This window comes from Oncorhynchus gorbuscha, linkage group LG01, assembly GCF_021184085.1.
Source record: "Oncorhynchus gorbuscha isolate QuinsamMale2020 ecotype Even-year linkage group LG01, OgorEven_v1.0, whole genome shotgun sequence".
NCBI classification, from domain to species: Eukaryota; Metazoa; Chordata; class Actinopteri; order Salmoniformes; family Salmonidae; genus Oncorhynchus; species Oncorhynchus gorbuscha.
In genome coordinates, this window is record NC_060173.1 from 58,602,690 (window position 1) to 58,618,791 (window position 16,102).

Consider the following 16,102-nt stretch of genomic DNA (forward strand, 5'->3'; position numbering starts at 1 on the left):
ATATAAAGTATCTTAGGCCTGTACTTAACATTGACACGCCAGACAACTTTCCCCTAAGAAGTAGCCAAAACATGTTTTGACAGACATAACTCGAAAACACATTGCTCTGACCCGCTTGCTCTTCCTTCAGCATTTTCCATATTTAAACGTTTTAACTCATTGCTCTGGCCCCCGTTTTCAGGGAGGGAAATATTGTTCACGTTAGAATAAGAACAGAAACATGTATTATGTCAAAACCAAGTCCTGTTTACCTTATACACATACCATTGGTGGCCGCTGACTGTCACTCAAGGTCTTAGTGGGTGTTACCAGTTGACTTCGTAGGATTTACGAACGTAATAGATCTGTGATTGACAGTAGACAACGACATTCAGGCGCGATAGACACTACGAACAGAACACCGATACACTTTGCCTGTAACCGCGCAGTTTTAGATAAAGGACATCCAGAGTGAGTTGTATTTTTTATTCCATCATCGCAAAAATAGCCGGTTTTCAACTAGTGCCCTCTATCAGAGTTCATGAAGAAGTGACGACGCTTTTTACACTTTTACATTTGGTGCCTGGACTGGACGATTCATTGAGTGTCTTTATGTGACAGTTGAGCTATTTGTCCGTTTACTTTAGAGATGGCAGATTTACCACTGCCGCAACAGTTGGTTGATATAGACCCGGATTTCGAGCCACTCTCGAGGCCCCGGTCATGCACCTGGCCTCTGCCTCGACCAGAGTTCATCGAACCCGCCTGCTCAAACACATCTTCACCGGCGCCTTCAGTCAAACAGGAGCCTGTCGAATACATCAGTAACCTCAGTTTTTTAGAAGAGTCAGAGGACTACCCGGAGGATCAGAAACCGCTCGTTTTGTGCAATGATTTTCAGTGCCAGAGGAACTGCATACACCCGCAGCAGGAGAAACAACATCCACAGCAGTTACAGCATCATCAGCAGCACCCGTGTCCTCAGCTGCCGCACCAGCAACAGGTGCCCCCGGTCTCATCCCCCAACGGGTCGAATTCGGTGGCCGCCGCCGCAGCCGTGCAGAGGAAAAGCAGCTCGTCGCGTCGGAACGCGTGGGGGAATATGTCCTACGCGGACCTCATCACCAAGGCCATAGAGAGCTCACTGGAGAAGCGACTCACCTTGTCTCAGATCTATGACTGGATGGTGAAGAGCGTGCCATATTTTAAGGATAAAGGAGACAGTAATAGCTCAGCAGGTTGGAAGGTAAGGAATACTTCTCAGTTCTTACGTGATATCTATATACCATTATGTAGGCCTATTTTTATAACCAAATCGTTTTGTAATAAACCCTGTTTAATTTTTCAAGTCAATACAATTACGAGGTTTAATGCCAAGAATGTCCCACTTCATTAATTCACTGGGTGCCACAATGTCCTGCAGTGCAGCGTCATGGATAGATAGAAGTATCTGGGGATCACGGAGCAGTGATAAAAGACAATAACCAAATTGTGTATAACTATGAAGGGCTGATATTCCCCCCACCTGTTGCATGTACATGGTCCCGTGGTCTCACCCAGTGAGTACGGTGCGGTCGGTGGCTGGTTAGGCATTGTCTATTTTATCAAAGCCAGATTTACTCACAAATAAACCTTGATGAAGCCCAAGTTCATCATACAACATATAACTCCAACAACCAGAGTGACATAGGCTATTCACCGAATTTGACAAACAATTTTCACCAAATGTATATACCAAATGTAAATATCAAGCTATACAAGAAATAGCCTCTGATGGCGGCATACTTCATATCATCCAACAAAAGGACACACTGCTCAACTCAGCTCAGCCATAGAATAATGGAGCCAATACAGTGCATTCAGAAAATATTCAGACCCCTTGACTTTTTCCACATTTTGTTACGTTACAGCCTCATTCTAAAATGGATTAAATCGTTTTTTTTCATCGATCTACACACAATACCCCATGATGACATCACAATACCCCATAATGAGGAAGCAAAAACAGGTCTTTAGAAATTTCTGCAAATGTATAAACCCCGAAATAACACATTTACATACAGTACCCATCAAAAGTTGGAACACACCTATTAATTTAATGTTTTTTCTAAATTTGTACTATTTTCTACATTGTATAATAATAGTGAAGACACCACAACTATGAAATAACATATGGGATCATGTAGAAAGCAAAAAAGTGTTAAACAAATCACAATATATTTTATATTTGAGATTCTTCAAAGTAGCCACCCTTTGCCTTAATGACAGCTTTGCACACTCTTGGCATTCTCTCAACCAGCTTCACCTGGAATGCTTTTCCAACAGTCTTGATGGAGTTCCCACATATGCTGAGCACTTGTTGGCTGCTTTTCCTCCACTCTGCGGTCCAACTAATCCCAAACCATATCAATTGGGTTGAGGTCGGGTGATAGTGGAAGCCAGGTCATCTGATGCAGCACTCCATCACTCTCCTTTTTGGTCAAATAGCACTTACACAGCCTGGAAGTGTGTTTTGGGTCATTGTCCTGTTGAAAAACAAATGAAAGTCCCACTAAGCGCAAACCAGATGGGATGGCGTATTGCTGCTGAATGCAGTGGGAGCCATGCTGCCTTGAATTCTAAACAAATCACCTGTATTTGGGGAGCTTCTCCCACTCTTCTCTGTAGATTCTCTCAAGCTCTGCCAGGTTGGATGGGGAGTGTTGCTGCACAGCTATTTTCTGGTCTCTCCAGAGATGTTCGATCGGTTTCAAGTCTGGCTGGGCCACTCAACGACATTTAAGAGACTTGTCCCAAAGCCACTCCTGCGTTGTCTTGTTGGTGTGTTTAGTGTCATTGTCCTTTTGGAAGGTGAACTTTCACCCCAATCTAAGGTTCTGAGCGCTCTTGTGCAGGTTAACTACATTCTTCGCTCCGTTCATCTTTCCCTCGATCCTGATTAATCTCCCAGTCCCTGCCACTGAAAAACATCCCCACAGCATGATGCTGCCACCACCATGCTTAATCGTAGGGAGGGTGCCAGGTTTCCTCCAGACGTGACGCTTGGCATTCAGGCCAAGGTGTTCAATCTTGGCTTCATCAGATTATCTTGTTTCTCAAAATCAAATCAAATCAAATCCAATTTATTTATATAGCCCTTCGTACATCAGCTGATATCTCAAAGTGCTGTACAGAAACCCAGCCTAAAACCCCAAACAACAAGCAATGCAGGTGTAAAAGCACGGTGGCTAGGAAAAACTCCCTAGAAAGGCCAAAACCTAGGAAGAAACCTAGAGAGGAACCAGGCTATGTGGGGTGGCCAGTCCTCTTCTAGCTGTGCCGGGTGGAGATTATAACAGAACATGGCCAAGATGTTCAAATGTTCATAAATGACCAGCCTGGTTGAATAATAATAAGGCAGAACAGTTGAAACTGGAGCAGCAGCACAGTCAGGTGGACTGGGGAGAGCAAGGAGTCATCATGTCAGGTCGTCCTGGGGCACGGTCCTTGGGCTCAGGTCCTCCGAGAGAGAGAAAGAAAGAGAGAATTAGAGAGAGCATATGTGGGGTGGCCAGTCCTCTTCTGGCTGTGCCGGGTAGAGATTATAACAGAACATGGCCAAGATGTTCAAATGTTCATAAATGACCAGCATGGTCAAATAATAGTAAGGCAGAACAGTTGAAACTGGAGCAGCAGCATGGCCAGGTGGACTGGGGACAGCAAGGAGTCATCATGTCAGGTAGTCCTGGGGCATGGTCCTAGGGCTCAGGTCAGGTCTCAAGGTCTGAGAGTGCTTTAGGTACCTTTTGGCAAAATCCAAGCAAGTTGTCATGTGCCGTTTACTGAGGAGTTGCTTTCGTCTGGCCACTCTACCATAAAGGCCTGATTGGTGGAGTGCTGCAGAGATGGTTGTCCTTCTGGAAGGTTATCCCATCTCCACAGAGGAACTCTAGAGGTCTATCAAAGTGACCATCGGGTTTTTGGTCACCTCCCCGACCAAGGCCCTTCTCCCCCGATTGTTCAGGTTGGCTGGGAGGCCAGCTCTAGGAAGAGTGTTTGTGATTCCAAACCTTTTCCATTTAAGAATGATAGAGGCCACTGTGTTCTCGGGACCCTTCAATGCTGCAGAAATGTTTTGGTACCCTTCCCCAGATCTGTGCCTCGACACAATCCTGTCCCAGACCTCTAGGGACAATGGAAACAGTATTCGCCTGAGCTCAATTCGAATCTCATAGCAAAGGGTCTGAATATTTATGTAAATAGGTTATTTCTGTTTTTTATTTGTAATACATTTGCAAACATTCTAAAAACCTGTTTTCACTATGTCACTAAGTCGTTTTTCTTTGTCATCATGGGGTATTGTGTGTAGATTGATGAGGGAAAATATTAATTAAATCAATTTAAAAATAATGTTGTAACGTAACCAAATGTGGAGAAAGTCAGGTGTCTGAATAATTTCTGAATGCATTGCATATGGCACATTTCTTCTCACTAGTTTGCAATACAAACACCATAGACAGGTTGGTTGTTTAGCAACGAAACCGATGTGTGCGCAACTATGTTTTGGAAAGGGTTGGCTTAAATGGTTGACAACCTGTAAACTATGTTTTGGAAAGGGTTGGTTTAAATGGTTGACAACCTGTAAACTATGTTTTGGAAAGGGTTGGCTTAAATGGTTGACAACCTGTAAACTATGTTTTGGAAAGGGTTGGCTTAAATTGTTGACAACCTGTAAACTATGTTTTGGAAAGGGTTGGCTTAAATGGTTGACAACCTGTAAACTATGTTTTGGAAAGGGTTGGCTTAAATGGTTGACAACCTGTAAACTATGTTTTGGAAAGGGTTGGCTTAAATGGTTGACAACCTGTAAACTATGTTTCATCGCCGATGTTTATTGAAAACATAAATGCATTTACACAATTTGCACTTGTGTCTCTCAAATACATTGTAACTGTTAGCTATATGGGAAATTTGAGCCGTATTAGCAATGACATGAAATCAAGTCAAAACACCTCAAAAGACATGGAATCAAGAACACGATAAAACGAGCTTAAACAAGTCACTTACAATTCCTCACATGGCAGTTTCTTGTAATCTTTGCCAACTATCTGGCCATCCAGAATCAAACCAACACACTGACTTTAAAACATTTAAAACGTCAAAAGTGTCATCAAAACAAAATTCTAGCTTGATAAATCAAATGCATGAAAGCGATGTTGTCTATTCTCATGTTCATCCACAATTGAGAATAGTCTATGCTCAGGCTTAGGCTATAGACCTTTTTTTTAACACCTTAGGATAGAATATTTGGGAAATAAGATACTGTTAATAACTTTAACTTTAATTTAAGATTTCATGATAGGCCTAGTAGGAGGATAGATTATTGGCCATTTAGTTTTCAACCTTGCGTGAAGGGATTTTCCCGGCCCGCTTGGGTCATTATTAAGCCTAAACTTGATTAAACTTGTCATTAAATGTTTCTATAGACTATTGATATGGTTTGTTCTCTCTCGTTATTAGTCCCATTGCTACCGTACATTTTTAGGCTATTAAAACAACCTTTTGAGATAGAACTCTGTCACATTCACAGTTTGATTGGGAGAAAGCCATGCATGAAACAATAAAAGACTAGCCTAACCCGCAACCAAAAATGCATTCGTGCTTTCATGTTGAACTTCTCTGTGATAAAGTGATAAAAATGACTGGCTTTCATTTGAACACTGATATTGTAAGAAACGTCATTCCTCTCATCTCTGACCGGCTGCCTATTCCAAGTTGCTGTGTTTGTCAAGCTGAGTGTGGTGCCTGCGATCTGATGATATTCTGTCCATTCCTCTGATAAAGGTCAGGACGATACAGCTAATTAGTGACCTTAATTTATCAATCAAGTACAAGGGAGGAACAAAAATCCACAGACACTCAGCAGAATGACTTTGACACATGTACAAGTGTGTAGTGTAGTGTAGTGTATTTTTTACGTATCCTACTCCGCCAAATACACCCTCAGATAGTGGAGTCAAAACCAGGGACCAGCCATTATTGGCAGCAACCCTGGAGCAATTATGGTTAAATGCCTTGCTCAAGGGCAGATCAACAGACTTTTCATCTAGTCAGTTTAGGGATTCAATCTAGCAATCTTTCATTTATGGGACCAACACTCTAACCGTTAGGCTACCAGGGTACACCAGCATTGAGACCTAAAGCAGCACCTAAAACGTTACCATGCCGTCACGTTAATCTGAGCGAAGTCATCTGACCTCCCTGTAACGCAAGTCCTGCTAACATGCCCCGTACACTCACAATAGCCTGTGAGGTCACAGTTTGTCCTGTGATTTAATGATCAGTTTGACGTATTAAGTCTTGTGGGGCCTCAGTGTGTCTGGTGTCTGCTACTAGGAATCACAGATTCAGAGGTGTGGATTAGACCAGCCTGACCAGGGATCAATAGCATTCTTCCTGCTTTATAACTCTCTGGTTTACCATGATGGTTAGCTAGATGGTCATCTTTAGCTTAGTTGGTAAAGCACGGCGCTTGCAACAGCAAGAGAGTGGGTTTGATTTCCAGACCACCCATATACGTAAAAATATGATGCATGCATGTAAGTCACTTTGGATAAAAGAGGCATATATGATAATTACATTGTAATTCTGAATTGAGTTGGAAATTGCTCTTTTTTTTCAGTTCTTGAATTTGAATTGACCACACCCCACAGGAAACGTAATTTGAATTTGAATTAAAACCTTTTAAATGTAATTGAAAATGTAATCTACGTAATCCCCAAAAGTAATTATTTATCATGAGAGGGCCATAAACAATAAATAGGTTCAAATCTCACCTTTCTGGTAATTATTTTCATAAATTGCTGAGGTGTAGTCACTTTTGAGGACAAAAGCTCAAGTACAAACATGATACAAATATTATTTATTTCCTATTCAACAAATCTGTATGAATAAGGCTTGAAATGACTCATATCTTTTTAGTATATTAAATTTATAAAACAACTACCTATAAGATTTCATCTTCTTTATAACTGTAAAATACATATTTGTATATTTAGCGTTAGAGAAAATGTGCATATTTTCTAAAGTTCTCTCTTGATCAAAATGTCTGCCCCCATTGCTGTAAACGTCTCACAGATATCTAAGTAATCTTTAAAAAAATATATATATATATTTTTCAGCCCCCTTTTCTCCCCAATTTCGATCTTGTCTCATCGCTGCAACTCCCCAACTGGCTCGGGTGGCGAAGGTCGAGTCATGCGTCCTCCGAAACATGACCCGCCAAACTGCCCTTCTTAACACCCGCCCGCCTATCTCGGAAGTCAGGCGCACCAATGTGTCGGAGGAAACACCATTCAACTGATGACCGAGGTCAGCCTGCAGGCACCCAGCCCACCACAAGGAGTTGCTAGAGCACGAATAGTCAAGTAAAGCCCCCCCAGCCAAACCCTTCCCCGATGCTGGGCCAATTGTGCGCTGCCCCATGGGACTCCCGATCACTTCCGGTTGTGATACTGCCCTGGACAGAACCCGGGTCTGTAGTGACGCCTTACACCGTTGCATCACTCGGCCTGATCTGATCTTTCATTTCATATTCATCTCTTCCATCTATGACAAACAGAAAGTGTTTTTTTTTGTTTCAAATCAATGAATTATTTTAGATTACTGACATGAAATCCATCTCTGAATGAGCTACAGCGACGAAACCACTCTAGCCTGCTGCGCTACGGTGTACGGATTCACGGCATATATGTTGTTAGTGGCTGTGACGTAGATTTCATCCAGGAGTTGATGGGACAGTCGGAAGAGCCAATGAAATGGTACGAGGGACATCCCAGCTTCAAGTAGTGTCAGATTTCACATCCTGCTTCACATAGGCAGAAGAGACATACTCCTGTGTCTGTGAGAATCAGGGCTACCCCTCAATGCAATCAATTTCGAACTATGGTGTCCAAATATACATTTTAAAGGGTTGGGTTCTGTACCAGAACCCAAAACAGGGGACTTTACATATAAGAGAAGTTACATTTTTTATTCAATGAAATTGAAATGACTTATCGCCTTAGTAATGTTTATTTTGACATGTAGTATAAGGTCATTTTTAAAAGTCATTCTCCTAAAACAATTTGAAATAATTAAAGTGGTCATGTTGAGGGTTCAGTTGTCTATAATAGTTGATAATTCCTTACTTATTTTGAAATATATATGTTACGTTATTCTAAAAAATGGATTCAATTCATGTTTTCTCTTATCAATCATCACCAAATACCCGATTATGACAAAGCGAAAACAGGTTTTTAGAAATGTTCGCAAATGTATTACAAATGAAAAACAGAAATATCTTATTTACATAAGTAAACAGACCTTTTGCGATGAGACTGGAAATTGAGCTCAGGTGCATCCTGTTTCCATTGATCATCCTTGAGATGATTCTACAACTTGATTGGAATCCACCTGTCTATATAAGGTCTCACAGTTGACAGTGCATGTAAGAGGAAAAACCAAGCCATGAGGTTAATGGAATTGTCCGTAGAGCACCGAGACAGAATTGTGTTCAGGCACAGATCTGGAGAAGGGTACCAAAACATTTCTGCAGCGTTGAAGGTCCCCAAGAACACAGTGGCACCTAAAGGACTCGTGGACCATGAGAAACAAGATTCTCTGGTCTGATTAAACTATCAGACCAGAGAATGCCAAGCGTCACATCTGGATGAAACTTGGCCCCATCCCTATGGTGAAGCATGGTGGTGGCAGCATCATGCTGTGGGGATGTTTTTCAGCAGCAGGGACTGGGAGACTAGTCAGGTTCGAGGGAAAGATGAATGGAGCAAAGAATAGAGAGATCCTAGATGAAACCCGCTCCATAGTGCTCAGGACCTCAGTCTGAGGCGAAGGTTCACCTTCCAACTGGACAACGACCTATGCACACAGCTAAGACAATGCAGGAGTGGCTTCGAGACAAGTCTCTGAATGTCCTTGAGTGGCCCAGCCAGATCCCGGACTTGAACCCGATCGAACATCTCTGGAGAGACCTGAAAATAGCTGTGCAGCGACGCCCTCCATCAAATCTGACAGAGCTTGAGATGATTTGCAGAGAAGAATGGGAGAAACTACCCAAATACAGGTGTGCCAAGCTTTTAGCATCAGACCCAAGAAGACTCAAAGCTGTAATCATTGTCAAAGGTGCTTCAACAAATTACTGAGTAAAGGGTCTGAATACTTATGTAAATATGATTTTTAAGTTTAGGATTTTTTTATACATTTGCAAAAATTTCTGAACCTGTTTTTGCTTCATCGTTATGGGGTTTTGTGTGTGGATTGATGACGGAGAAAAAACGATTTAATCAATTTTAGCACAAGGTTGTAACATACCACTGTGAAAAAGGTCAAGCGGTCTGAATACTTTCCGAATGCACTTTATTTAAAAATATCAGAATTCATTGGATCAAACATCTCATGACAAAGAAAAATACTGTTTGATATCTTTGAGTTGTAAACAAACTAATATTTGAAAGGGTATGTGTATTCTTTGCATTAATAAGTGGCATATATCCCTTCGATAAAATATGTTGAATTGGTTTGAAATGCTTGGAATTATATTCTACTTCCTTGAATTCAAATTCAATTCAAGTTCTGCTTACTGTGGTGTGGGATCAATTCATTGTTTTGATTGAATTTAATGTAGAAATTCCGAATTGACCCCAACATTGATAATTATGTGTCACGTCCGTTGAATGGATGAGACCAAGGCTCAACGTGATGAGAATACATCTTCTTTAATGAAACGAAGAAACTTAACAAACTTACCAAAACAATAAAACGAACGTGAAGCTATATATAAACAAGTGCAGACACAGGCAACTCACCATAGACATACAAAACCCCTAGACAGGAACAAAAACATACATCACCCATGTCACACCCTTACCTAACCAAAATAATAAAGAAAACAAAGAATACTAAGGCCAGGGCGTGACATTATGTTACTAGAAATAATGGTAGTCTTCAGGGGAACCTCAACGTAACAACAGCAGCAGTACAACTACAGAGAAGTTGACTCGTTTCTCAAAGCTGAAGTGTATTCTCAGGGATGTGAAACACTCTGATCACAGCAGATGGAAATAGATTGAATTGAGCCAAGACAATTCCCTATTATATCTAGTTGATTCTGTCTACACATTTCTCACAGCTGATCCTTTCCTGTGTAGAACACGTTTCTCCATTATAGGCGAACCAACTTGCTCATCATAAGTGCTTCATAGAGCATTCATTAACTATTCAAATGTACTACTTGGGTGCTTCAAAAATCATTCAAAAAACGAATGGTAATAAAATGTACAATAAAGCCTTTATAAATGGTTGTTTGCTTAAAGCCAAATCTGTGGACAGGAATGGAGGCCTACTCACAGGCACAGGTAACTGTGTGTTTAGAACTGCCTCTCATTCACTTCACTACAGAGCTGAAGTTTTTGCGTATCAGTCTCGAGTCTGTTATGTTACTCTTATGGACGCCAGGCACCCCCTCCCTTCTTCAGGCTAAAAATAGAGGATGACCTGGAATTACCTGCGATACTCCAGAGGTGTGTTTCAAGACGTAACAGTTATTGCCATTTGCCCTCGTTCTCCTTGTTAAAGGTCAGTGTCAATGTTCCATGCGGTCATGGGATGTTTCTTTGGATCCACTTTTAAGCTTTAGCTGTGGGTATGTGTGTCAGAGAGAGAGAGAGAAGAAGAAATCGAGAGAGACAGAGAGAGAGAGAGAGAGAAGAAATAGGAAGAGAGACAGAGAGAGAATGAATAGACAGAGAGAGAGAGAGAAGAAAGAGAGACTAGCAAAGTCTTCTCTCTGTCTCATGGCAAAATGTGTAGAATTGAAGGATATTAGCTTCAATTCTGCAACAACAAAATATGTCTCTGCCCCATGACAAAATGTTTAGAATTGCATGAAATTAGCTTGAAAATTGCGAGAGAAAAAATCAGCCTTGCCCAGAAGCCGCTTTTAAAATGTTCCTTCCAGGGCCTGAGACTTGGTTCGTCCTTCCGTGCACTGACAAAGTTATTGTAATTCTATGAGTGGGTCCCTGATGAATTTGCTGTCACAAAAGGGGTCCTCGGCCCTAAAAAGTTTGAGAATCCCTGCTCGGAGGTTCCCCTCTAGTATAGAAAGGCTATTGTATTATGGTCTTCTTTTCAGTCCTGCATTTCGTTATGATGGACTCAGCTCAGCCAAGACTGAAGAATAGTTTCTCTCCATCATAATAGACTTGCTAAAGACATGTCCCAAAGTCATTTACACCACCTATACTGAATGCACATTTTATTTCAGAATATTGCATTTACTGTCCTTCTAAAGCAGAATCAATGCTATATTTTCTCACATAATCCTTTTTGACCCAATTTAACTATGCCTATAGACACAGTGTCCATGATGCTATGGTTTGTTTGTGTGTCAATCCTGAATGTTTGGTTCCTTTTAAACTCTTAACACAAAAACACCTCTGTTTATATTAGTAATGTATTACTCTGTGTACCTGTCCATATTCCTCAACAGCACTGTTTGTGTAGCAAAATACCCTGCTGCTGGTGGCTGTGCAAATGTTTAACAGTCAGCATTGATGTGGCTGGTTGCTGGATGAACCTTGGTACCCCAGCAACTTTTACATTCCAGAGGAGTGAGGGAAGAGAGTGGAGAGATTCCCCCCTGTCCAGTGATACAGCACGTGCTTCGGCCTCCCTCCTCTCTGTCACTCATTTGAGTGACTTCTTTCGAAACTAACAAGTTCTAGAAACTCTGTCGGAGAACTAGAGAGAGAGAGAAACCCGTAGCAGACTTATCTGAAAGTAAACAAAACAAAACACACTATCGGTCGATGCACGTTGTAGGACAAGAGAAGCACAACAAACAGTGAGTGAGCTTGTGTGTTCCGAGTTGGTCACGGAAAGATTTGGCATGCACTGCAGGTTATTGGCACCCTAATGCACTGCATGACTCCCGTGGACACAATGACACAATTCCCTGTTGTTGTCAATTCTACAGCGCTCTGAGTTTGTTGTGGTGTCTTACAGACATCCAGGCAATCAGAGAACGCTTCACTCAGCTCTATTTCTCCACTTAGTGTTGGGTCACACGTGAACAGCAGACAGTGACACTGCACTAGACTAGACAGTTGTAAAAGTACCATAAGCCTCAGCGGAGCTGGTCTGGCACTAGGCCAGTTCAATAAGAGCTATCGTAACGCTGGCACAGGAAGTTGTCTCCTTTACTACAGCACTGTGAGATGAGAGCAGGCTTGGGATCAGACTAGAGGCCACATGTATCAAGCATTTCAGAGTAGGAGTGCTGATCTAGAATCAGGTTCCCCCTGTCCGTATCATCTTATCCATTGTGATCTTAAAGGCAAAAATAATCCTAAATCAGCATTCTTACTCGGAGACGCTTGATAGGCTACACATAGCCCCTGGACTAGGGTGATTGACTGCTGTAAGTGTGTGGTTGGAAGATTAGAGAGAGAAAGAGCAATGAGAGAGCCCAATGGATATTGCAGAATAACAAGAAGAGCATTGCTTTGGTGATTCGTCATAGAAGAGTTCTCCTCGACGTTCGCCAAAGACATTCCTTAACGGCTTGTTTGTGCTTTTTAAATAAAACGCCCCACCAAGGTTATTATAGTACACTAAAACTGCATCTAAAACTAATCATGAATAAAATATTTAGTAAATTGAAATAAAATAATTAAGAAACCTGTTTGAAAAACTTAAAGTATACTGAAGCTATTATCTTTGAATAAAAAAAAACGAACTAAAATGAAATAAAAACCATATTGAATTACATTTCTGCTTTACCCAAATCCAGATAGCTGATGTTCTGAAAGAGCTGCAAAATCTGGACCCCTACAAATCAGCCGGGCTAGACAATCTGGATCCTCTCTTTCTAAAATTATCTGCCGAAATTGTTGCAACCCCTATTACTAGCCTGTTCAAACTTTCTTTCTTATCGTCTGAGATTCCCAAAGATTGGAAAGCTGCCGCGGTCATCCCCCTCTTCAAAGGGGGTGACACTCTAGAAGCAAACTGCTACAGACCTATATCTATCCTACCCTGTCTTTCTAAGATATTCAAAAGCCAAGTTAACAAACAGTTTACTGACCATTTAGAATCCCACCATACCTTCTCCGTTATGCAATGTGGTTTCAGAGCTGGTCATGGGTGCACCTCAGCCACGCTCAAGGTTCTAAATGACATCATAACCTCCATCGATAAGAGACATTACTGTGCAGCCGTATTCATCGACCTGGCCAAGGCTTTCTACTCTGTCAATCACAACATTCTTATTGGCAGACTCGACAGCCTTGGTTTTCAAATGATTGCCTCGCCTGGTTTACCAACTATTTCTCTGATAGAGTTCAGTGTGTCAAATTGGAGGGCCTGTTGTCCAGACCTCAGGCAGTCTCTATGGGAGTGCCACAGGGTTCAATTCTCGGGCCGACTCTCTTATCTGTATACATCAATGATGTCGCTCTTGCTGCTGGTGATTCTCTGATCCACCTCTACGCAGACGACACCATTCTGTATACTTCTGGCCCCTTTTTGGACACTGTGTTAACTAACCTCCAGACGAGCTTCAATGTCATACAAAACTCCTTCCGTGGCCTCCAACTGCTCTTAAACGCAAGTAAAACTAAATGCATGCTATTCAATCGATCACTACCCGCACCTGCTCGCCCGTCCCGCATCACTAAGGACGGCTCTGACAACTACAAATACCTGGGTGTCTGGTTAGACTGTAAACTCTCCTTCCAGACTCACATTAAGCATCTCCAATCCAAAATGAAATCTAGAATCGGCTTCCTATATCGCAACAAAGCATCCTTCACTCATGCTGCCAAACATACCCTCGTAAAACTGACCATCCTACCGATCCTCGACTTCGATGATGTCATCTATAAAATAGCCTCCAACACTCAACAAACTGGATGCAGTCTATCACAGTGCCATCCGTTTTGTCACCAAAGCCCCATACACTACCCACCATTGCGACCTGTACTCTCTCCTTGGTTGGCCCTCGCTTCATACTCGTCGCCAAACCCACTGGCTACAAGTCTCTGCTAGGTAAAGCCCCACCTTATCTCAGCTCACTGGTCACCATAGCAGCACCCACTCGTAGCACGAGCTCCAGCAGGTATATCTCACTGGTCACCCCCAAAGCCAATTCATCCTTTAGTTGTCTATCCTTCCGATTCTCTGCTGCCCATGACTGGAACGAATTGTAAAAATCTCTGAAGCTGGAGACTCATATCTCCCTCACTAGCTTTAAGCACCAGCTGTCAGAGCAGCTCACTGATCACTGCACCTGTACATAGCCCATCTGTAAACAGCCAATCTACAGTGGGGCAAAAAAGTATTTAGTCCACCATAATTTGCAAATAAATTCAGAAAAAATCCTACAATGTGATTTTGTCTGTCATAGTTGAAGTGTACATATGATGAAAATTACAGTCCTCTCTCATCTTTTTAAGTGGGAGAACTTGCAAAATTGGTGGCTGACTAAATAATTTTTTACCCTACTGTATCTACCTACCTCATCCCCATACTGTATTTATTTATTTATTTTTTGTGCTTTCTTTGCACCCCAGTATCTCTACTTGCACATTCATCTTCTGCCGATCTACCATTTCAGTGTTTAATTGCTATATTGTAATTACTTCGCCACCATGGCCTATTTATTTCCTTAACTTACCCAATTTGCACTCACTGTATATATACTTTTTGTTTTCTTTTTCTAGTGTATTATTGACTGTATGTTTGTTTATTCCATGTGTAACTCTGTGTTGTTGTATGTGTCGAATTGCTACGCTTTATCTTGGCCAGGTCGCAGTTGCAAATGAGAACTTGTTCTCAACTAGCCTACCTGGTTAAATAATGGTGAAATAAATAAATAAATAGGGTTAGAATAAATAAATATTCAGTTCTAGTTTTTTGGGGAACAAAAATCTAATGGGTATTTCAAGCACATTGAGATTTACTTCATAATTTAAGACTCAGCGAGATGACATTGCCACAAGCAGCACCTCAAGATATTGGGAGCGTGTTTGAGTGGTAAGGTTAAAGTCACCAATGGTACACGGAAAACGAGGACTGAAGTCGGGGGAGGTGCATCTGCAACAGCTGAAAGTCATATACTAATGTGGTTTTCTAACAGCAAGACTCAGATCAACATGGCAGTTTTGCATTTTTTTTATATAAAGAATATATATATTATCATGTCGAATTTAACATGTATCTAACCCCGATATCACACATTACACACTGAAATCATAATATAATATTATGTGTGTACACATTGTAAAATCAGTTAGTGAGAGAGCTTCCAATATCAAATATTTTTGTATATATCCACTGTACACATAAATAATGGCAAATTGGTTCCTGTTTCAGTCATGTCTTTGCTCACATTTGTGTGGGTTAAACAAAAACACCAATGATTGGTTGACAATAGAGCCTTCCACAATGCAGAAACATGCAGTCGACTGCAGTCAAAATTTCATGACCTTTGATCCCAGGATTTTTGTAAAGTTCCTGCAGTTGACATGTAGGCGCAAGTCTGCCATTTTTATCCCCAGAATGCAACACACTTTGAAATGCTGACTTGACTAAAGTGATCTGCTCAAACGTGTCCATTGAGATTAGTAGACAGAGTATCCACACTACAAAGTGGTAGCCACAGGACCAAAATAGCAGAGTTTAGCCTCGCGTTTCAACACTCTTGGTTGTGGCAAAGATTTACTGTTTACTTCATGCATCTACGTCATCTCGCTGAGTCTACTTTTAAACCTCACCTAACCTATGACCTGACCCATCACCCCAACAAAACAAAAGCAACACAACACATAAATGGCTCCTAGCCTCCCCCCATGTATAGGCTACTTTATGTCCCTAATACTAAAACAGAAACAAATATACATGTTTTTATAAAGGTTCAACTAAATAAAAACTAGTTAAGTGGATCTGAAAACTAACTGAAACTAAACTGAATTTCATATAAAAATCGTAAAACTAATAGAAAAAAAAACAAATAGAAAAACACAAAACTATAATAACCTTGGGCCCCAAATACTATATTTTGGGACTCTAAACCAATCCCTCT

At 41.3% G+C, this 16,102-nt stretch overlaps 1 protein-coding gene across 2 annotated transcripts in view; it reads left to right on the top strand.

The window, feature by feature from the left end:
* The first annotated feature begins 337 nt into the window (after positions 1-337).
* The window catches only part of LOC124012376 (forkhead box protein O1-A-like), a 62,623-nt gene continuing 46,858 nt past the window's right edge, over positions 338-16,102 (top strand). For both annotated transcript variants that reach the window (XM_046325969.1, XM_046326053.1), the window contains exon 1: positions 338-1,225. In XM_046325969.1, the coding sequence (XP_046181925.1) occupies positions 629-1,225 (597 nt within the window). In that variant the 5' untranslated portion in view covers positions 338-628. The remainder of the gene's footprint in view (positions 1,226-16,102) is intronic.